At 35.5% G+C, this 24754-nt stretch overlaps 1 protein-coding gene across 2 annotated transcripts in view; it reads left to right on the top strand.

The window, feature by feature from the left end:
* The window catches only part of IL15 (interleukin 15), a 29370-nt gene extending 11731 nt beyond the window's left edge, over window positions 1-17639 (top strand). For both annotated transcript variants that reach the window (XM_080613754.1, XM_080613755.1), the window contains exons 3-7: window positions 13141-13250; window positions 13742-13823; window positions 14288-14329; window positions 15911-16054; window positions 16628-17639. In XM_080613754.1, the coding sequence (XP_080469880.1) occupies window positions 13141-13250; window positions 13742-13823; window positions 14288-14329; window positions 15911-16054; window positions 16628-16741 (492 nt within the window). In that variant the 3' untranslated portion in view covers window positions 16742-17639. The remainder of the gene's footprint in view (window positions 1-13140; window positions 13251-13741; window positions 13824-14287; window positions 14330-15910; window positions 16055-16627) is intronic.
* The last annotated feature ends 7115 nt before the right edge of the window (window positions 17640-24754 follow it).

Raw genomic sequence — 24754 nt, 5'->3', positions numbered from 1 at the left:
TTCTATGGATTGAGAAATTCATGCCTTTAGGAAATCATTACAATTAAAGTAAACACAGTTAGAGCTTTATGGTATTTTGCTCAACTGATTTTGATCTGTGCTTGGTTTTGCTCATTTCTGCTTAGCTCCCGGAGACCCATGGAGGACAATTAAAAGCAGGTAGGAAATTTAGAAAAATGTAAATCTGCCCATCACATCCGAGCTGGTTAGGAGCAATTGGCAAATTTTTTTTTTCCCAGAAACCTTCAAAATCATTCATATACTACTGAGATTCTGATATACAGTGTGTTGCTATCAGGTCTGAATATGACTACTGAAGAAAATTTATACCAGACCCTATTCCTAGAAAATATCTTAAAAGATCTCACAGCTCTATAAAACCTGCAAGGCTTTAGAATATTAAAGGGATGCATTAAACTATTCTAATTTAATTGGTGCATGAATCAATGTACTTGGTTCTGTTTCCGCTAAATTACATAGTTAAAATGTTATTGCATTCACTCTTTCTAAAAATAGATTTCAAATATATGAGAGCTAAAAATATCATATAGAAAGAGTCTATTTAGCGTGAGACACGTACCTTTATGAAGACTCTGTGTAGGTTAATTTTGAGATTAAAATATAAAGACTTTAGTAAGTCAATCCACCGCTCATTTTCTGTAAATGTTGAAGCAAATGCTTATTACAGAACACACACTTATTTAATTCGTATGGTAAAACTTGAAGGAAATACATTGGAGATATTAAATTTGGCCTGATTTTAAGGAGACATTTTCACTGACAACTTCATCTCAGGAACACTCCCACCCTTTCATAAAGGATGGACTTTCAATGTAAAGTTTTTCAGGATGTGACGAAGCATTTGGGGTGTAGTACTGCTGAATGATGTGAAATAAATCTGCCCTTGCAATCCTGATTTATGAGGGGGATTGACTTATTCCTCTAGCCAGTAACACAGTGTATGCATATGTGTGGGAGGGAGAGTGACGTGCAAGCTGGAGCTGGCAAAGACCAGAGGGAGAAAGAGTAGAACTGAAGACTGTTCTCACTAGAAAGCTCTGTATAACGAAGTGCTTCAGAAGGCATCTTGGGACAGGAAAGCAGCTTACAATTTTTTGAAGGAAAATGTGTCAAGTTGCTGTACTTACATGATTCTTTTTGTGTTCCATTTTCAAGCAGAGAACTCTTGAGACATTTATGTTGTCTTTGTAAGTTATTAGGAGGTAATTTAGTTTAGAATACTTCTGATTATCAGCTTAAGGATGAAGGAGACCTTCTAGAGGTTTTGTTCCGCACCATAACTTCAGTGGTGCTGGGAAATGTGAAAATAACACCAGGAGCTAGAAGGTGATCTTCATAGGCTGAACCTACCCCATGTTTTGGTATGATTGTGATTTCTACCACATCTATTCTGTAACTGAATGGATGCCTACCTTGATTAGTCAAAAATATTTTGGGAATGTAAAACAGTTGAGTTATCACTACAGACATTGATTTTATATGCATTCCTTGGCTGATGCCATCATTTCTCCCCATAGGAGTCAGTAGTTTAAAATCAAGCCATTTGCTTTCATTTTCTTACCAGACAGAAGCCAGTTGCTGGAAGCTAGAGAGAATATAGAGAAACCCTAGTGAAGAGCTCTGAATTCCACACAGGCATAAAAAATTCTGTTATGGGTATCTACTCTTACCAATTACATTCTCTCTAGATAATCAGCACACAGTGTAGCTCTTCTTTCTAATATTCAAATTTATCTGGATCTTTGAGAAAATAATCTTCAGCAGTTGGATACCTATAATCCAGGCATCTTTACTAGCTTTCCTACTCTGTCTTTTGTATTATTCCATACTGAAAACCACGTGACTTGTATATTGTACACAAAACCCCCTACACCACTAACATTTGTTATCTAATAGAACCTGAACATCTTATAAGTGTATGGTGATACATTATTGATATATTCACTCTTCAAGTATCTAGGAGACTTTTTCCCAAGGGCATCTTTGTGAAGCTTTTCTCATGTTCTACTTTTAAAATGATTTTTTTTTCTGTCTTCCTTTTTTTTTCTTTTTTTTTCCATTTTTTGAAGGACAAAATCTCCAGTCATCTCTAGCCATTATGTAACTGAAAATATCTCTCAGATTCATATGATTCTATGGATGTCTGTAGATTATTCTGTATAATTTAAATGGCACATGAATATTTCAGGTCTCATTTAAAATTGTGTGCAATTTCAAGACACATAGGTCATAGTGAGGACAAAGTAGTTTTGTGATAGTTTTCATCCAGCTAAAGATGAATATCTTGACAATAACACAGATTTATGTGCTGTGCATATGTGACAACTTTTAACAACAAACCAATGGATAATTTGACTACCACTCTGAGTTAGATAAGTGTTGAAAGTGAACTGAAGCATGAAAGTTGAGAGTGCCAACTCAAGCTTCATATTATACTTAATAGAAGTGATTTTTCAACAATAAGGTTATTAACAAGATGGAGGGCTAGTAATGATCCTCTGTGCTTTCTAGGTTCTGAAGGTTTTTGCAAGTACCTTTCCCAACAGCTGAGTGCTCATACCATAGTGAAAGTACAGTAGCATCCAAGAAGTTGGACTGATTTATCTCAAAGCAATTTAAGACACCTGTTTTGTCCTGACTGAAATATCAGCAAACAAAAAGCCCTTCATTTAAATCATGGATCTTAATTTCGATTTATATTTATATTTCAGTTCTGTTATAAAGAAAAGGTAATTTTCTCTATTTCAAATAACCACTAAATTTTTTGCAAAGGAAAGAAGCCTTTTCTTTAAAAATACTACTTAGTATTTCTAACAGAAAAAAAAACCCCAACAATGAGCCACATTTCTTAAGGACTTTTATAACATACACATTCAGATTCTTAACTATTGCAATGTTTTATCCTATCATATAGTGAGTGATGTCTTTACTTGCTTGTTTGTTTTGTAATTTGCTTACAACTTTGGTCAGTCTTTAATTCTGAAGAAATGGGAATGGAAGTAACACGTTCAAGGAATATTTGAATCTTGTCTTGTGTGAATTTAATATGATTAGCTAAACTATTTCTGATACAGAAGGAAAAAAGATGCATTCTCAAAGTAACAGATCATTCTTTTTGCTCAGATTTTCTGGAGGACAAGGAAACATCTTTGGGAAAAAAGATGCTAAGCATTTGAGTAGTATAAAAGCCTCGTTCTTACTGAAGCTGAAAGAGTAAGGTTATATTTATCATCCCTTCAGCTGACCACAAGCTCGGGTCATGGGATGCAACCTTGCTATATACTCTGAAGAACTTTATATGCACCTTGATGTCAAAAGTAGTCTTAAAAGTGTGATACATTGTCCCAGGTATTCAGAATTAGTAAATGGTAGCACTTCCATGCATTTTTTTAATTCATAGTTTGCAACTACGAGAGAAGAAAGTTTGTTTACTCTTTTTGAGCTAGGTTGCTCAGTTTTGAAATAGCTATTGCAAATGATGAAAATGTTCTCATAGTGCCTGCTGGACTGAAACAAAAATAAATAGATCGAAACCACAAAGAAATGAAATACTTGTTTTCAGGAAAAGGGTAAATACCAGAATTTGTTCCATTGTAATGGCTGAAAATAAATTTACTCAAGGTAGTGACATTGTGACTTTTAGAAAACTCAAGCTAACCTAAAAAATTGAAGATATGCTCCCTTAGGTTATGCATGCTTGTAAAAACAGTACTCTTTAGAAAATTATATTATGAAGAGGCCTCATTAATGTAACATTTTGCATTTTTACATTACTTACCATTAGATTTTAAGTTTAGAGCTTAACATTGCCTGTCAAAATCTGAAATGTAAGCTGAAAAAATATTTACGTGGAAGAAACTGCTACATAAAATTGTAAAGAATCCATTAAAAAGCAAATATTTATCTATGCCAATAAACAGCAGTAAAAAAGGCTAGAGAAGTTATAAAACTGAAAACACTAGCCCCAGATCTGACAAGCTTTGGAGGATGTTTCAGTACACTCTTCTCTTGGCATTTACAACTGGCTGTAGTTGGAGACACCAGACCTAGAGGACTTTTATTTACTGTCAGCTCTGCTATTCCTAAGTTCAGTGTGCTGCTTTAATTCATATCAGGGATATGTACCTAATTTTTAACCTGTAAGGACTACAACCCTTTCTTATCTGCCTATTACAAGTTACTCTCAAGGTACATACTACCTGGAGACCACCAGGGGCTAATGAAGAGTCATTATTTGTGACATGAATTTCTGCAGTCCTTTGAGTGTACAGGAGCTGTGCAAAGAAGATTTAATATAAAACAGGTTTTCAATAAGATGATGCCTGCATGGCCACTCTGATGCAAAACTGTTATTGGCTGCCTATACAGGTCTAAGACAAAGACCAGTAATGTCAGTCAGGCTCTGAAAGCAAAATGTAGAAAACCCCGTGTGCAGACACAGCAACGTGCAGGCTCAATATGCAAGTGTAAAACAAACAATAGTATTAAATCCGGCCTAACCAATTTGAAAGAAGACCATGTGGAACTTACATGGCATTTGGGTGAATATCTGCCAAAATCAAACTTTGTTATCTTGTCTTAGAAAGAAAAAAAAGTAAATTATTTCACAGTGTTGCCTTCGTTTGGTGTCAAGCAAGCAGTAAGATGGTGGAAGAGCAAAGAGAAGTCTGTACAAGACAGCAGGCCTAATATTGCCTTCAGCAAACCCAGTATTACTCAAGCAAACAGTATAACACAGTTCTTAATATCTTTGTTAATTTAATTCTTTTTTTTCCACAAAAAAGAAAGACCGTGATTGTGAGTCAGATCAAACACTATCTCAGACCTCACTCAGAATGACATTGAACTAACCCCTAGCTTTACCATTCAAAAGTGATGAAAAAACTTGCTTGAAAAGAGGCTATGGGGAAGTATTATCTTTAGTTATCCTCCTCTAATGCCTTCCCACAAGGTGGATGTGGCACATTTACTAAACCAGTTACCTGCAGCTAAATTGGGCATTTATTTCAGTGAGACCTGCTGAAAGCAGTCTTTTGAAAATGAGACTGATTGATTGACTGATGTTGATCTGAAGATGTGCACTTTCCAATTTATAAGTACTATTAATTTTTCTGGCAGGCTACATTATCTCCCAAAATGTTCCTTTTATTTAACAAGATGAATCATAACTTTGTAAATAATGCATATATAGATATATATTAATTTAATAGAATTGATTGACTTTTTGCCATGTGATCATGGGTTCAACTCACAATGTATATTTCATCTCTTACAATTTATTTTTTGTCTTGTAGGAGCATATCAGAAACATTTATTATCACTCAATTACTGTCAACAAATTGAGTTGCTTTTGGCTTAGCATCTTGTATGTTAAATCAATGAAGTAAGAAATCCCAGAATGCAGACCTGTAATTTTATCCAAGAGTTTACTGCTTTTCAATAATATTGTTCCACACAGCTTTGTAATATAAAGGCAACCAGGGATTTATTTGTGCTTTGCAGTATTGCCAATTATTTTATATACAAGTACTTTTAACATCTGTGTGAAGTTCTTTTTTCAGTCTTTTTAAAAGTACTTTTGTCTAAATGAGTGTACTCACTGGTACAGACTCATCTTGCCCTGTCTGAAAGAAAATTTGAGGTTTTCCAAATGAGTGCTGTCCTGCACTGCTAAGAACTATGACTGCCATTTATTCTTTTTTAAGAGCTACAATACAGAAACCACTTCATTATAATTTACTATTGCTTGAGCTCTCATTACTTTGCACACACATAACCTCTTCCATTCTTCTATATATTCTGGGTTTGACTGCCAAGAAGTGAAGGAAAACAATCACCCGTACAAATGGAAGAAACCTGAAATAACGATGATGACTGTATCACATCCACCACTATATATACAGAAAAAGTAGTTCATCATGCAATCTCAGAATTTGTTGCATTTCACAAAAATACATTCAAAATTCACATGAAAGTGGGTGGCTTCCGTAGCACACATTAGAGCTTTTCCAATAATCATCTTCCTATATCCTGGGGCAAGAGACTAAGTATGACTGTTCAGTTGTTTTAAGTTTTACTGTATTGTTATTTTTAAGTGATTTAGAGTAATATAAAGCAGAAATAATTTCCTTTCTAAGTTTGTTTGCATTAGCATATATTATTTAGTCTCTGAGACGAGTATTTTGCTAGGACTGAGATATTATTTGTCCAGCAGTTGCTTCTGTGAAAACTATTTTCTAAGTCTCATGTATCAGTATGACAACCTTTATATTTTTTACTGTTTAATTTTCCATGTTTGGGACTGGTTTATATGTGAACATGCTACCCCTAAATGCACAAAAATTTTATTCGTAATTGTATTTTTGGTCCCTGTTGGATATTTGTTTCTGTGATGTAAAAATATCACAAATAATATTTACAGGGAGTGCCTAACACTATATATATGTAGATCAGGACACCTTCTGCTAAGCAAACTTCAGTGCTGACTAGTTCTCCCTCTTTCTTTATGTGTTTTATTAATGTTCTTTACATTTCAAATATCCTGTGATTGAACTGCTTACTAATCTGGGAGAGTATACTCTGAAAAGTCTTTTCACTAATTATTGCATATTGCATCCTGAGGGGGGTCATTTGGGGATAAATGGTCAAAGCCAACCATCTGTACCCTACAAGTGAGATTTTTTTGTTGTATATTTTGTCTTTACTGACTATGCCTTTAACTCATAAATTCTGCCATTACCAAGGCTTCGGGCTTCTCTATTTATCAATCACAGTGTTTGTCAAGCAAACCTATCATTAATATCATATATATTTGCATCAGAATCACATTAAGTTGATCTTTCATAATTTAAGAAGTGATCAGTACCTTGAGAAGACTGACATTACATGGAAGGATGTAATAAGGCAACATATATTATCTTTCTCTTCTGGCTGGATTTTGCCAGCTGGCAAAAAGTGCTTAAGAGAGATCCTGAATTGACATGCAAAGGGTAAGTCTAACCTATGGAGTATGCAGCATGTTTGATGTCCCGGTCTCTCAAGCATGTAAATAGGGACCTGGCACCCCCATTTCAAGCAGAGCTATTAGTGGAAGAGGCCTTTGGTCACAGAGTATGTGTTGTTCTGAAATTGTGAAAGACAAACTAGCAAAAGCAGACAGACTAAAAGGAAAGCTTTTAATTCACAATGTTTATACTTATATTACACTACAGATACTGCAGCTCTAAATACTACAGAGCTTCTGTTGGGCTTCACTGCTACTGTGACTGTGAAGCCCTTTAGAAAGACATAGGAACATCCTCTGCATGAAGGACAAACTTCCTCTCAGGCCTATAGCCAAGTAAGCATAGGACACACTTTTATAATGCAATGGTATAAGCCCCAGATCTCAAGCATGTTTTGCAAAAAAAGGTCAAAGGAAATCTTTAACTTCTCATATTTCAAATTCTGAAGTTTAAGGTATTGAGTGGATAGCAACTACTCTGTGACCTTTGGGCACAATTTTCAAATAGGTATGGCAAACTTTACTTTCTGGCATAAATGCCAATTAGCAAAAGCATATAGGAGAAGGAAGTTCTACTCGATGACTGTCAAAACCAAATCAACAAGTATTTAAGCAAACCAGGAACACATAAATGCATTAGTGATTAAACTGAAAGTTTCCTGCTATGCTGATAACTGAGAATACTCTTTTGAAGGTCAGCACTAGGCACATACAAGCAGAGTAAGCTAGGTAGGATAGTACTCCACAGGAGAGTCACCACTATGCAATAAAAAGAAGGAAAACTACAGTTCTTGGGGGAGGGGAATGAAAAGAAAGTAATAAAATAGGAATAATATTTAAAGAATGCCCAATTTTAAAATGACAGCTGCAAAAATGCTTTATCTTGCCTAACTCTAGCTAAATACAGAACTTCTAAGAGAACACTTTAGCTTTGTGAAATAAAGGCTTGGAGGCATAACGATCTAAGGCATGCTTTGGCTCTCATCCAGACAAGCATTCAAGCATGTGATTCAGTTTAACACTCAGTAATTCCACTGACTTCCTTTCTGGATCAGCACAAGCTGGACAGAAACTTGGAAAACCTGCTTTTTGCCTTCAAACCTTGAGGAGGAGAGCTGCTGGTAACACCTGGTGGAGGTTGAGGGTTGATTTCATAAGCTTCTATGCAAACATGGGTAGGAATGGAGAAGAGAAACTAGAAGGGCTGTGGAACCATACGGCTTCAGGCATCATGATAGCAAAGAAGCAACTTTATAATGACTGCTGCATGAAATGGTAAACAGAACAGAAATTATCAGAGCTGTAAAACATATTTTTTTGATAGATGGGACTAGTCTGTAAAAATTGGGAAAGGTAATTCCCAATTAAAGCCCTGGTACTAGATTCCTTCATAGGAAAATATTACTTTCTGTCGATGTGCGACATCTCTGATACACAAATGAAACTACTCTCAAAGTTTGTTTAGAGGGCTGCACCTATAGGTCGCATCTGCTACAGAGTTTCTGATTGTTTCAGAGTATATTATTGTGGTTCTCTATTTTTATCTCTGAATTCTATCCCATCAGAATAAATACAGTCTGACACTAATTAATGTAGAGGGGTCTTTATTTCCCTTTGGTGGCTCCCTTTACACTGCCTAGACAAACTTAGGAATGAAAGAGCACAGAGATTCTTCAGTGAATCTGCTCCCTTGACTTGCAGTGTTTTCTAGCATTTACCCCATAACAAGGCACTAAGAACATGTCTTTCCTCTAAAACCCACTCATGATCCATGAAAATTTTATTTCAAAATTACTTATTTAAGGGCTCAATACTGAAACAGCTATCTAGTTTAGAAGTATTGCTTTATGAGCTCTATTCCTGCTTTTAGTCACTTCCATTGTTTATGAAATCTTTACTCACCACAACTTCTTTCCAAAAAAAAAAAAAAAATCTTAAAAAAAAGGTGGTTTTTTGTTTGTTTGTTTGTTTTTTGTGTGTGGTTTTTTTTTTTTTTTTTTTTTACAAAACTGGGATACAAATAGGAAAACCATCTTCTCTTTCCAATCTTACAGATTGTGATATTAAAAACGCTCTCTTTGCTTCTGTGCATAGAGAAAGAGCTTCAATACTATGTGCAATGTAAAAACATAAATAGAGGCAGCACACTAGTTGTGCAGCTATTTGGTGCCATTGTCCCCTTTAAAGGGATTGTGCTAGCACAAGAGGACAAAAAAAAATCACTTAGTGGAGGCAACAAACAAGAGAACAGCAGAGGAAGAGCCACAGGATGATATTGTGTTGGGGGAGGAGGCAGAGTTCTCTAAAGGAGGCTGTAATTATTCTGGCAAAGGAAAAACTAAAGGAGAAGAATTGCAGAAACAATGCAAATGAATGGGTGTAGAGCTTAGCTCTGCATAATGTAGACAGTACTCGAAAATGAATCTGAAAAAAATACTTTAGATCTAAGATGTTGGTTAAGAAAATGTCCAAGGACTAGAGAGCTGGAGGTGGTGGTATGATTTAGAGAGAAATTTGCAGCAGCAGCAGAGAAAAGAGAAGATTTAGAACACTAGAGAATGAACGCGAGTACCCAGCAGAAACAAAACATTGTGTGGCAACAAATTAAAGAATAGCAACACATCATACATACAGAAAAGGGAAACCAAGAAAGAACAAAAATGGAATATGGTTTGTTATAGAGAGAGCAGTCTGAGAAAGATTCGCTTACAAGAGTGTGAAATGGAAGGACTGGTGACACCTCTCAGCACCACTGAGACTAGTCGGAAAACCTAGAGCAAAGGGAGCAAGGACCGATCAAGGAAAAAGCTGTGTACTAGAGGTCAAGAAGTCAAGTCAAAATTGAGAGTAACCAAAAATTAAGCAGGTTAGACCTTGCATTTGTTGTTGTTGTTGCTTGTTTGTTGGTTTTGGGGTTTTTGGGGCGGGAGGGGTGGGAGACGAAGTGGTGGTGGTGTTGTAAATAGTGAGAGATTCTTTAGACAATCCAGGACTCTGGAAGGACTCAATATAAAGTTCTGGCAGGGGAGCACAGTGAAGTATGACTCACCAGCGTGATGCAGTCACAAAGAAAACACTGCCACCATCCAGTTCCCTATTACCCATGAAAGGTGAAAATATTAGCACCAGTTTATAAACTCTTCATGAGATCTCAGTACATTGTATACTTCAGAACACTTGTTCCCAAGAACAGTGGAGCAGATGAGGATTCATAGAATCATAGAATCAACTGGGTTGGAAAAGACCTTTAAGATCATCAAGTCCAACCTTTACCCCATGTTTGATCATCTGTAGAACTATCCTATGAGACATGCAACTGCTCTAGGCTGTGCATAAGGTAAGCAATCCAGCATGTGCCCCAATTTCTTGTTAAAAAAAAAATAAAAATTACTTATAATAAGTAAATATTAAAAAAAAAAGTACTACTGTGGCTTAGATTTTACTCAGTGGTGTCTGCTTTCAAAGTGCTTACTTCATTACATAAAACAAGAGTATTCCTTTCCTAAACATATTATAATGTATATCATATCTCTTGTCTGTATTTCAGCATAGCATGTGTTCACTGACAAAGGTTTTAATCCTTAACCTAGAGCTGTATGTTATCAGAACAAAAGCTACAGATGAAAATGTGTATGTGTTTGACTGTGAGCTGCTCCCTTGTCCAAAGTTCAAGCTTCTATAAAGCAAGGGTATCAGAGATATAGTAAAGACTGAGAAGAACTGGTTAATGATTAAACAGAATAAGAAAAGAAAAACTAACACTAGCCAAAGAAAATATTTACGTTACAACAATATGTGTTCAAGGCAGGAGAATAATTTGTCTAAACATGTAAGTGAGCTAACAATTCTCACATTGTTGACTAGCAGTTTGGATGAACTAATTAAGACAGCTATTTAAAGAATGGCCCTAATTTGTTGAAAGGAATGCAACAGCCGATCTATTTGATGTCAAGAACCTCTTCCTCTATAAACAAACAGAATACCCTTTAAAGTATATATTTTACAATCAGTACAAGTTCTGTGTTACTTCTAAAACTTTTATTTTAAATTAGCAATGCTTATTTCCTTACAATAAAATTGTTACCTACCGTATTTAAGAAAACCAAAGATCAAGAAAACTACATGAATCATTAAGAAGTGTTCCATTGTCATCACAGTGAACAAGTATTAAAAAAAGGCAACAAATGACAAATTAATGATAACCGTGGCCTATTATTCTATAGATACTATAATGTGTCATTTTCCTCACCTTCTACAGCATAAATTTGACAACGCATTTAGACTGGAACTCCCTCTCAAATGAGCTTTTTAAGGCCCCATTAATATTAATTATGAAACACAAAGCTGGTAAGTGCTTTGGGGCCCAACATAAGTCTTTCATATTTTCATTTGTAGCCACCTCATTTGACAAAAATTAGCTTGCAAAATTATTTTATGTTTACTAATTTTTAAATGTTTCTAATACATTTTAAATAATTTTGTTAAAATATTTTAAGAAATTTAAATATGGGATTAAAAAATATTTTCTTCAGCTGTATCCAACAAATCAGATTTTCCATTTCTTTAAATGTACCTGAGGTTTCCCCATAAGGCTACTTCTGAAATTCAAGTAAATAAATCTTTTAAAAGCCATAAACAATTTTTTTTTTTTTAATGACTGGCAAATCAAATCGAAACAGTCAGTGTGCAGATTTATACACAAGCAAACAAACAAACAAAATTAACCATGAAAGATTTTAGATCAAACAATATTAACTGGAAGTTTACAGCTTTTCTGTCATACTGTAATAAAATGATTTAGCTTATACTTTGGGTAACAGCACAACATTATCGCTACTGAAACGGTTCAAAAAATAGACAATTACTTGCTGTGGTCTTATTGTAATTTAGATTATCTGTTTATCATTCATGTATAAACTTGTTTAACAGGTTTTGGACAAATGTGATAAAAGGGTCTGGCACTGCTTTACCTTATAGAGTGTGGAAATTTATGTACTGATTAGGTTATTATGCTATTTCAACTATATCTATGGGTTTTGAAAACAAAATATTTGCAATGTATTTAAAACATTTTCTATTTAAGAGAACAAAAAATATTTTTTACAAATTTGCCAGTAGATAAGGCAGATTTCAGTAAGTTAGCTGCAAAACTGACAATCACAGAACCATAGAATGGCTTGAGTTGGAAGGGTCCTTAAAAAAGATCATCTAGTTCCAACTGCCCTACTCTATAGGCAAAATATGGAATGAGCCCTCATCTCAATATATTTACCACTGCACAACACTAGCTCTTGTTTTATTATGTTCTTTGGTCCATTTTTAAATATTCACTTGCAAGTTAGTATGTAAATAAAAATGTGTTGTACGTATAATAAGATGTCAAACTTTAGATCAAAAGTACAGTTGCTGATAATTAACTTAGCTCTGTGAAGGAGCTGTAGTAGCTAAAATCAAAGGGCTTGTGACTTTGGAGCAAAGGTTCACGGGCTGTGCACAGTGAAATGTTTGCCAATTGTCAGTGCACATATCACAGCTCTTCCTTATTTTCAGTTGTCAGTCTCCATTAACAGAATTTGTAAATGCATCACTTCCCAGTATTAGATATGCATACACTACATAAAGAAGTATAAATATATACTGTATCTAAATATTACATTTAAGATCTAGACACATAACTATAGCATTTGATGTATTCAGTGCAGAGTTTCTCATATACACAATGACAATATTGTAGGTAATGTTATAATTGTAGGTAATTCATAGAATTTAGCTGGCAGAAGGTAGCCAGGGGACAACTCTCTAGGGAGAAAAAAAAAGCAAAAGTTCTTTAATATTGTCCCTGCATTAAATTGCAGTCTGCAGTATGAAGAGGTAAATAAATCGGGAGCCTAGGATGAGTTCAAATTTTGCAATGCATCTTCAGCATCTGATTTTCCACCGTTTTGTGAACTGATTATATATTTCTGCAAGCTACAAATCAGTTGGTCTTTCAATCTACACACAGGTAGTCTTGTCTTGATTGGGTGTCTTGTCAAATTGGTTAATTAAGTCAGTACTACAGCAAAATTCTGTGAAATCAGATTGTGACAAGCTATCATCTTGGTTGTGTCTTTCAGAAAACACACCTGAAAAGTATTTGTCTGCAATATCAGCTGTATCTTCTTCTGAACAGCCATTTCTTTTGCCTTTTAAAGAATGAGAGGGGACTAATCATCTTCTTCTTATGGTAACTACAAAGTCAATGTTAATTATACAGTAAATACAGTGTTATCCATAGCAGGAGGAAATTTTCCTGTACACAAAAAAGTACTTCTAAAATGCAAATAAAATTTATAAAATTCCTACCGGGTGTAAGGTAGAAATTCCATAGTAGCAGGGTGTGGAAAATTTTGAGTATAAGAGACTTTGAAATTTGTGATTTCTTTGTATGTTTAAAAAGAACTACGGGAATTTTACGTTAAGTAGTTGAACCTTTCTCTTGCATTACGTTCTATAAAACTGTTCTTTTCAAAAAACACATTGACTGCTTATACAGCATGTGACTGAGATAGAGTTTTTATGAATCTATATGATTTGTCAAATATACTTGCCCCACACATTTACATATGTATACATGCAAACAATGTATCTATAGTATCTTAAACTCTGACTCTTTCTTTCAGTATAAACATGTATACCTACTGTTTAGGCTAATGGTCACTGGTGTTCTTGTTCTAGTGCTTATGTACCAAAGACAGCAGCAGGTCATTGCAAGTGGGCAGAAGTTCTGAAAGATTTGGAGCAGATCAAGACATCCAAAGTAAGTGCATAAAGAAGACAGCATTTCACATAATCATAAGAACAGACGTAATTAAATATTCAGCACTGTACTTGCCTGAGAAGTGTCAGTGACAGGGAGCAGGAAAAGGAATGGTGTTTGTCTAATGCTATTTCATGGGTAGAAACGAAGGACTAGAAGGGTAAAGGGAACTGGGGTTGACCAAATACTGAATAGAATTAAATATTATTTTCTTTCTCACTTTTCCTAAGAAAAGGGGTAGTGGGCTTGGGAGTTTGCCAGTTAGGAGAAAGTACTGTGGGACTCTATTCTGATGAGTCCTCCACACAGGTTACTAGGTGACTTTAAGATATCCTGACTTGCTGACTTCCAGTACCTGGATGGATTGTGCATTTTTACTTGCAGCTAATCCATGTCTTACAGTTAACTTTATTATCTGTAAAGCTTAGTTAATGTTCAAAATTCTAACTGTTGTTTTCTTTTAGGACATTGATGTCAGTTTATATACTGCAGACACAGATGAGGATGTAAGTAAAGTCAAAATTTGACCACAACTGGTCTAATATATTAGCTTCGTTTCCTCACTACAACTTACTCCTAAGGCAACCTTGGTTATATTTGAGAAAAGTTTCAGGAATCAAATAATTTGCCTTGGAAGAAATAGTTCTGTTAAGTACTTATGATAAATTATTTAAGCACGTATTATTTTTCTTGAATCACCAGCTATTAAAATTAGTCTATTAAAAGGGATGATCCAAAATTATCCTAAACAAACCCTGTTAAAATAATGTTGGTGTTCATTTGTAATTTGAGGGAGGAAAAAAGGTACAAAGAAAATACTTCCAAAGATGATTATTTAACACCATGCACTGTTTTATGGAATAAAATACTGGAGAAGTGGAATATGGAATATATCTACCTGTGCATTTCTCATTTTTTGTCATTCCTTAGCTCAACAGCAAATACCTAGGTATTCTCAAGGATTTAGACTTCTAGTAGTTGTAGGTTATAAATTATCCCACAAGGGATGAATTATGTTAATTTGCCAATATAATTCTTGATACAATCATAGAACCCTATGTAAAATATGATGATCTTAAAAGCAGTTTCATTCCTAAAGAGATTTCTTCATAATCTATAGCTGCGGAACTCAGTCTGCACTCCATGGAACACATGCATCCCACCAAGAAAATGAATCCAGCCAATATCCCACTCCTAGAGGTCACTTTAGGTATAGGCCTGGTGGAATTGGCTGGATTGATTATCGTGGTAGTAGCCTGCTTCTGAGACACTGCTTTCCCGACCACAAACTTTTCACAAAAGAACAGTGCCAAACAGACAACACATGAATACTGTACCCAAAGAGTTAATCAAAGATTTCCTGGACATGATGGACTGACTACCTCAGTGAAGAATAGCCTCAGTGTGCATGCAGAACACAGTAACGCTGATGTATTCAGTGCATCTGGCAAGCCTGAGGAAGCATAGTCTGATGTGTCAGTACGGTTAGCCCTGTACATGACAGAAAAAAAGGTCACAAAACATTCGTGTCCACACACACATTCTCTTAAGTGAACTGAGCCAGAGGTTCATCCATTGTAATGGCTGACTTAATACCTGATAATGTCACAAAGTTTTTCTTATGGTCAGACAACCTGGGACTTATTCTTGGCTTTATTGTTGACTTGGTGGAGAAATTACTAGCCCTGATGCTTCTTCTTAATTTCACTTCTCACCTACCTATTCTGAATTCAGATCTCTGAATGAAAATGTTAGAACTACAAAGAATGATATGAATTTAGATTAACAATGTTTATTTATATCCCAAATTCCTAGCCTAATTAAATATTTTCATATGTTCTTCACCAAGACACTACAACTCACCTCATCTTAGCATATAGGCTGGCCTTTATGTTTAACAAATATGATTATCTTAACTAACACTAACACTCTCATAGCCAATCTTTGGAGATACTTATAAGTATTTGAACAGCAGGAAAAGATATCCAGTAAAGAAAAAACATCTACTTTGTGATAAGTTATATCTTACATTTACTTATTTATTTTTAATTGTAAAACTTACAAATTCTTTTATTTTTTTTTTTCAGACAGAATGCCAAGAACCTGTAATAAGATGCTTTTTCTTAGAGACAAAAGTGATTCTTCAAGAATGTCTTATCAAAAACTGCAGTAAGACACAGGATGTATTGAATATATGGAAAAATGGAAACGCTAGATTAGAAATTGACAAGGTAAGTAACACCAGCAGTCTATGGAAAAAAAAAATCCAAACAAATAAAAAATGTTTCTTCAGTAGCAGAAATACTGCTTTTGTTATATAAAAAGTGGGAATGTACAGATTAAAGCAAATAAGATCCAGTAACCTGTACATATAACAATGAAAAAGCTACACACAACAATGGAAATGCAGAATTTAGTGTGTTTTAGAAAGACACCCATCAAAGCAAATACTTTTGACTGTGCTTGCATACATATATCAGAGTGTTTGAATGTGTATGCATACGTCACAATTTGTAACTTCAGCATCTAAAGTCAGGTATGCTCAGACATACAGGGAAATACCTTAGTTTTCAAAGGGACAGCCACTTGCATCTCTCACTGAAATGCTGTATTTTTGAAAGTTGATCCTACTCAGAAAGCAAGCCAGGAGCTGCACACACAAGTACCATGGAAGCCTCCAGCAACACTTTCTGTAGCCATTGACTACATTGGAGTTATTCACAAGAGCAGAACAAAGAAGGGCTAGTTCTCTAGCACAGCAAATAGGTCAGTTCCCTGCTTTACTATTACATTTTGTTTTTCAGTTGAATTCCACAACATCAGCAAAATGCAAAGAATGTGAAGAGTATGAAGAAAAAGATTTTACAGAATTTGTACAGAGTTTTGTAAAGGTTATACAGAAGGAATGCAAGCATTGACCAAAAGACACACACTGGGAAGAGGATTCCTCCACAAACATCCTCAGAGAAGTTAGATTATCACCAGCAATAAACTGGAAAAAGCATCACTCACAATCTTACTTACATAGCATAACATGTAAACAAGGAATAATAAAATCCCTGTATATTGACTACATGCAAATTATATTACTTATGTGTTATAAATGAAAGGGATTTCACAGGGTTTAAAGCTTCTTCTTGACTTAAATGTTCCTTAATTTTTGGTAAGTCCACCGGAAAAGAAATCCTGTCTAACTTATCCACTTTTGAACAAAATTCTCTAAGATCTCAGAGTACCTGCAATAGGAATCTCCTTATGAACATCAGAGCTAACTGAATGGGGTTTCGGAGAAAAGCTCTTCTTTTTTTATTATTATTATTATTATTATTATTATTATTATTATTAACATAAAATTATCATACCCTGTTGAAGGATTTGTCTATAGCTATTTCTGTTATCTGAACCTTATGCCTTTACCGTCTGTGCTCCTAGAAGATCCTAGCTCATTTCTGACTTCTGTTGTTAGTCATGTCTGACAGTTTTCTTTCTTTGCTATTTTTGATTTTTCTATGAATAAAGGAGATGATCAAGACTCTTACTTAACAAAAAAAAAAAAAAATTCTACATAATAGAACTCCTTCCTATGCAATAGTTTATAAATGTGGCCTCCTTTTGTGGTAAGCAGTCAGGAATCACTTTTGACCAGCTATTGGAAAGCATGATAACCGTGTACCTAAGACTCTGGTAGGTCTTAAATGTTGCAGTCTTCTTTAAACTCTTCCTAAAGTAACTGCTTTCTACATGATTCGTAATCGTGTCATACCAACTGCTATCCATAACAAGTAATTCTTTCCTCCAGGCACCTTCAGTTCTCCATCTTCATTTGATAAATGGCTGAGTCATTCAGCTGTCCACTTACCAGGAAGGAAGTCTCAATCTCATTATGGCAACAAATATACTGTCTGGTACTCTCTTATGGTTGGCTAAGTCCCAACAGCCAGTCTTCAGCACTCTGAGGAGCTGAATCTCCAGTAAACTACAAGAGAAAGAATATAAATGTGACCATAGCTGGTGTCACCTACCAAGTGACTTATAGACTGATTGCTAAATTCATAAGCACATTGATATCGGGATTAAACACTAGCAGAAGTATCACAGAAGGAATAAACAAATTATTTGCCACTGCAAAACATCGATGAAAAAAGTGTTTATTACATAGTTTGGGTGAAGTAAGCTGGTTCTACGTTTTAATATTTTCCTTAAAACAATGGAATGCAGTGAATATAATTTCCTCCTACCTGATGTCACATGCATAGACAAGGTACAAGCTGTGGTCTTTAATCAATGATAAGCAGGGATTTTTGGTATTTCTGTCTGTGAAGGAGCTTGACACACAGTCCAGCAGCATTCATGATGGGAGACATAAGCATCTCCTTTGCTAACATAGTTTTCTTTATCTTGGCCATTGTGAAAATCATTTACCTGATTAATTTTACTCTGTTTTTCATTAAATCATTTACCAGTGCAAGTATGTTAAATACTGTGAATTTGTCTTTCCAAAACAATATTGCCAAGTCTGTGACCACTCAGCTTGCCACCCTGTTAGCCACTTTTTTTGTGGACATCAGCTATATCTCTTTTATTTGATTTCATCTTTACCTGTTCCATATTCTAGAATCAAAAAAGGCCATTTACTAATCCAGTTTTCCAGTATTTCTCCAGGCTCTTTCCTTTTACTGATAGTTAAGCTGACAATTGAAAGTTTTTCTACATCCTGACTCCTATGGCTATAAGAAATTATCTGATCAGTATAAATCATAGACTAAATTCAGGCCAGGTTGATATTTTTTTTTCAGAGAGGGAATTAAAACATATCCCAAAGGAAAAGAGTCTATATGACTAAGACATGCATGAGTCTGATCTGACTTGTTGGTAGAACAAGTAAAACTAACAAGGAAAACTAACAAGGAAAACTAAAACTTGGTAGAACAATAAAAACTAATTCAGGATGCCTACTTTTGAGGTTAACATCCTAACATCCCTAGGTTAAAGGAAGGTGTTTCTTCCACACAAGGTCTAGTCATTTTTGCAATTTTTTTTGTGGCATTTACTATCTATTCTTTTCCAACTGCTGTTAGTAAATGTTAAGAAAAGATTAATACTCAATTTGGGACTAAGGTGACTCATAGCAGTGTTTCTATGTTCAGAAAGAAAAATAGCTTTATCTTTTAACACCAGAAGAGGAGAATAATGCTCTTCCACACAAGTTTTGAACTACATAATTCTGTGTTCCTGACTTCACAATAATTTAGAATCTATTTGTCTTTTCCTTTCCTGGTATTCAGTATCCATATTTCTGTCTATATTTAAACTGGATAATGTAATAGCACTAGTGCAGATGATATATGACATCCTCTACCTTCCTGTTGTTTTGTCATACCCTGAAGATCAATACTTGTAGCTCATCAATAGAATGTCTCTGGTGTCCTCAAATATTTGAGCACCTGCTGATCAGGTACCATGCAGGTAATTTCACAGGAGATGTTTGAAAGTCCTCACAGTTTAAAGTCAGTTCTGGATCAGCATCAGTATGTTTATACTAGGACTATTAGCTATAATACCTCACTCCTAAAACACATAAGAGAATTTAACCAATAATTTCTGCAGTCCAGATTTTCTTTTAAGCAGTCCATCTATGCTTCATGATCAATAGATTCCAGTTTCCACAATATCTTACGGTCTTTTACAATTATAGGATGCAGTATGGATTATAAATTTCTTTTCCCTAGTAGACATTTGGACCTTAAAGGTATCATCTGCCAGTTTACCCTCAATTTTTCAAAGTCAGTTAAATTTCTGACTAAGGTTATACAATGATTTACCTATGTGGATGCATAAGCCTGTAAAAAATTAATCACTGCCTCGTTTAGTGCTCCATTTGTCCCTTCTTTAACCAACAAGATTTTAATGTGTGAGATGCCCCCAGTGAGAAGCCAGCAGCTATGGGAACCTTAAGAGCAAGGAAATGGCAGACTAGAGGCCTGCAGATCTATAGCTGGTGGTCTGTTTTACCCAGGAGGAAACAGGTAACTCTTCATTTGACTTGGCTGATAGTATGAGTGCCTTCATCTTTTCTCCATTCAAATCCCTTTTTAAGGGACTGATATTAGTGGTCATTTGGAAATGAGAACTTTGTGAAAGCCAGAATCATTAATGGTAGTGGAAAAAAGCAAATTCTGAAGAGCAGTAAACTCTGTTGTTGGGAGCTTTGCTGTTTTGGGGAAAATAGATATTAAAAAAAAAAAAAGAGGATTCTTTGCCTGCAGAGAAGCAGCTGTGGGCTCAGGAGAAATGTCAGATTATCTGTCTTGTTCATATGGCTATGTGAGGAAAATAATAGAAACATACGTTAAGATCTATTTTGGCAAAAGCTCGGAGACACAGATGTTTGAGTCTGTACCCATGTACAATGGTAACACAAAGGGGGGGCAAACATAGTGTTTGTTATATATATCAACATATATATATATATCAGTAGCTAAGGCAGTGTTTCAGCTGCTTCAACTCTTCAACCAAACGTCCAGATCCAAATTTTAATAGAAGCCAAGGGTGGCAGCTGCTCTAGAAGTCGGTACAACATATGTTGATTTAATCTCCTGAAAGCAACAGCCTGCTCTTTCTTCATTGTTTTTCCTGCTGCAACTTTCTAAACAGGCCCAACAGAGATTTCAATAGAGATTCATTTGGAGTGGTTTTATAGGTCTAGTTCAGCACCTCAGAAATAGTGATATCGTTACATGCCTTAACAGAAAATGTCACTGAGTTACCATTGCCAGAATGTTTTGACAGTTATATTTTTGGGTAGCATAGAACTGTTCAATTTTTCAGTACTTCTGCTTCTGAGTAGAAATACTAGACATACAGGTGAAGCAGATAATAGGGATTCAAGTGACTACACTGGAGCAACAATATTAACCTCCTCTCACAGCAAAGGACCAGTGAATGTTTCCACAAGTATCACCTATTTTGCAAAGTGAGTTAAAGGACATTTGCATTTACAAAAAAAGCTACTGCTTAGTAGTTTATGGCCTCCAGGAAAACTGATTGGAACAAAGGTGTGTTGCAAATTAGCCCTCCTAAGACACATAGCACTAGATAATCACATCACTTCATGCCAGGTACCATAAATGATATGTACAGTTATTGGCCATCTGATATATATATAGATAGCTGCATCACAGAAGCTGTGCTTCTACTGTCCACTAAACCCAAACTAAGTGCCCTGTCTTCCTTGCACACCTCTTTGTCTGCCTGCCATCCTTTCCTACTTTAATGTGGGCAACATTACAAAAGGATGGAGCTATTAATATTCTGTTGTATTTCTTATAGGAAAAATATGGAACAAATATATAGGGACAGTATTAAAATAATGTAATCTAAAATTAGCCTAGCTGTAATTATCAATAACTCCAGTGCCGTAACATTTGCTTTTCTCACAGTTATACTTAAAGGTTACTGAGCTGCAAACTGCTTCCTTGTAGTATCAGAAAGACAGGAAAAATGGAACATTCACTACAGGACTGAAAGCAAACAGAAGAAAGTAAAAGAAGTGAGAGCCACCTTAAATGATAACAGTGAAAACAAATTTATCCCAACTCACTGTGAATCTATTGCATCAGTTCTTTCTGAGTAGCAGAATTTGGCAAGGGGCTGGATGAAAAGAAGGATATGCCTGCAATTTCAAAGTTAAACAGTAAATTTCAGAGTCCTTTTCACAACTGCAGTCAAATCATTCATGTCTTCCCTCTAACAAGCACCAAAGGGGCCTTTCAGAAGACTTTGGAAATTCCCATCCTGAGTCCCTGAGCCAAGGTCGTGATGGGATGTCTTGGCAGGAGGAATAAGAATGTGATAATGAACTAGCTGCTTAGAACAAATGAACGAAGCCAAAGCAAGAGACACAAATTTCATTGTATCCTTAAGTCAGTATTGCTGCTCTTAAGAATAGGAAAAGCATTAAACTTTAACCAAAGTGGCCTTCACTTGCAGCTCTTCCATATGAAGGTGTACCTTATTAGCAGTAGAAACAGTGTTGAATACCAGAATTTCAGTACAGTCAGGAGACTGACAGGAAACTGAGCCATACTTAAAATGGGACTATTCTGTAGTGTATTAAGAGCTACACCTTCACTAGAAGAAGAGAAACATTTCAACTTTGCCACTATGCTCTCTGTGGAATGTTACTTGCATGCACTTAAGGACAGAAAGCAAGCCATAAATGAGTAGGTTATTTATTTTGCAATAATAAAATCAAATCATCATCTCTAAACTGTTTCCCTCCAAAACCTGGCAATGTTGAAGAATCTTCAACATCAAAAGGCTTAATTAGGCCAATAATTAACACCTTAAATAAAGATATAAAGAAACAAAAATCTTTCAAAACCTCAGCCCCTTCTGAATGCTTATTAGCTGTGGTAATTTCTTGGTCAAGTCAAGCTGATCAGGAATCATTTGGATTTGTAAAAATGAGAGAGAAGATGGGCAAACACAATGAAGAATGAAACATCTGTTCTAATGACTTATTCATACCATGGCATAGGCAGCTCACTACCTCTAAAAACAAAAAACATACAGGGGAAAAAGGAATAATGTTAGAACAGAAATCAGGTGGATTTCTGGGAAATATCTTGAGAAATGCCTAAGACTAAAGGAGCTTATTTTAACTTTAGCAGACAAACTGATATCTTACTCTGGTTCCCTTCCTTCTGAGTCTGAATTAGATTTTTCAGAGATGGATGATGACTAACTATTGGGTAAAATCTCTAAAGTCTAAGCCACATGGTGAATGGGGAGGGAAGCAGTTGAAGAAATATCAGGAGTCATCTAAGGTGTGAGTCAATCTTTAGAACATGCCCTTGTGGACAAAACAAATGAATTGACGTAAATACCTTCATCTTCAAATAATTTATTAGAGTCCATTTGTAAAAACATATGCCCAATAGAACTGGATCAGACAGAGTTCCTATCAACTGTGACTCTAATGCTGTCACCCAAGAAAAGAATTGAATCTTTCATTCTATTCCTTAAAAATCTAATTTCCCTGGAGAACACAAATGGGTTTATATTCCAGGCATCTCTCCACAGTCCTTTCATATTTCTAAAAGCCAAGTTTTTACTTCAGATTTATCTTGTAATACAGCTAGTCTTTTATCATATTCAAATTCCTTAGGCAAGAAAAAGTCAGCAGCATCGTTTCACTCCCAGAATGTAATTCCATGAAGTCCTGAACCCCACAAACTTTGCCCTCTTTTAAATTTTCCTGGTAGATTCAGTACTACTCCAAGCTTTCCACTTCAATATATACAGAATGGTTTCCAGCACACTTTTTTCACAAGTTGTATTCGAGGAAAACAAAGAACTGCAACTAACTTTTTATATGTCAAGTTGCTTTCTTGAAATAAAATTTTAAAATGCAGTGACAGTATTGCTGACGGAGCCTGCATTAGACCCAAAACCAGTACTTCTGTTGTGAGAGGAACAGAAGCCTTCAGCTTGCAGCTTTTTTCTTACTCAGTGCCTTCCAGGAAGCAACTGTACTGGACTTTTCAAAATTAAATATTGCATATATTATTACACAACCCTAGTGGCTGTTCTACGACAAATGACAGATCTTGTTAAAGTGACAAAGGTGAATTTAAGAGAAATTCAAAATATGTCATTAGAATGTTTTAAGACGGCAAAAAATGATAACATTATATTATAGCAATGTGCTACCTGTGCCATAGGTAAAACTGAGAAACAATTCTATTTAAAAGCTGCCTTTCCCAGCTCTCAAAGACTCATATGTTTCCTGTAGATAGCTTGAAATCTGTAGTCTTGCAGTAATAGAGGACTGTGGTGGGTTGACAATCTCTAACATATTGTGACCCTGGCTGAGTACCAGGTGTCCACCAAAGCTACTTTATCACTCCTGTCCTCAGCTGTACAGGTGAAAGAAAATATAACAAAAGTCCTGTGGGCTGAAACAAGCACAGGGGGAGATCACTCACCAATTATCTTTACAGGCATGAGACTTTACTTGAGGAAAAGTAACTTAATTTATTACCAATCAAATTAGAGTAGGATAATGAGAAATCAAGCCAATTCTTAAAAACACCTTCGCCTTGCCCCTCTCTTATTCCCAGGCTTAACTTTAGCCCCAGATTCTCCACCTCTCCCCCCAAGCAGCAGAGTGAGGCAGAGAATAGGGATTGTGGACAGTTCATCACATATTCATCCCATTGGCAGGCAGCTAAAACATCCTTCCGTCACCAAAACTATTTCCAGTACAAATCTAAAACATAACCTCATACTAGGTACTATGAAGAAAATTAGCTCTATCCCAACCAAAACCAGCACAAGGTAGCAATACTGAATAGCAGGTGCTCATCATCACCAATTGTGACAGCTGCGAATTTCTTCTCCTCATTAACCTTAATGGTGACCTTTTAGAGCACATTTTATAAGAATCTTTTTTTTCTTCTTTTATTCACAAGATAAAAAATGAGAGGTTAATCTGTATTTGCTTTAGTTGCTCCTTTGGCAAGCTTGCTACAACTAGTTCAAAGACAATGAGATTATAAATAATTTCTGCAATTTTTTTCTATAACAAGTTTCCTGCTTTCATGAATCATTCGACATTTTAAATTTTTTACTGATGTCTTCAGATAACACTTCTCTGTCTTACACTACCTACTGCAGTGACCGGGCTTCATTTTACCCCAGACAATCTTCCTACAGCTAGTATCAGTCATTTGGATAAGGTAACTCATCCAAAATCCCTTGGCTGTACTCCATTTTTATCACTTGACATAATTCCATTTTAGGACCCCATCCTCTACTATTTTGTATCACTAATAAATTATGAAGATCTACCTGGGACAACTTAGACAGAAGTAATTGAATTTCTTAAATAGTTTTTAAGTTCTCCAGCTATGACATATAAGGTGCAG

The sequence above is a fragment of the Psittacula echo genome (assembly GCF_963264785.1).
Source record: "Psittacula echo genome assembly, chromosome: 1".
NCBI lineage: Eukaryota > Metazoa > Chordata > Aves > Psittaciformes > Psittacidae > Psittacula > Psittacula echo.
The sequence above is the reverse complement of the archived record's forward strand: the minus strand, read 5'-3'. Positions and strand labels throughout refer to the sequence as shown.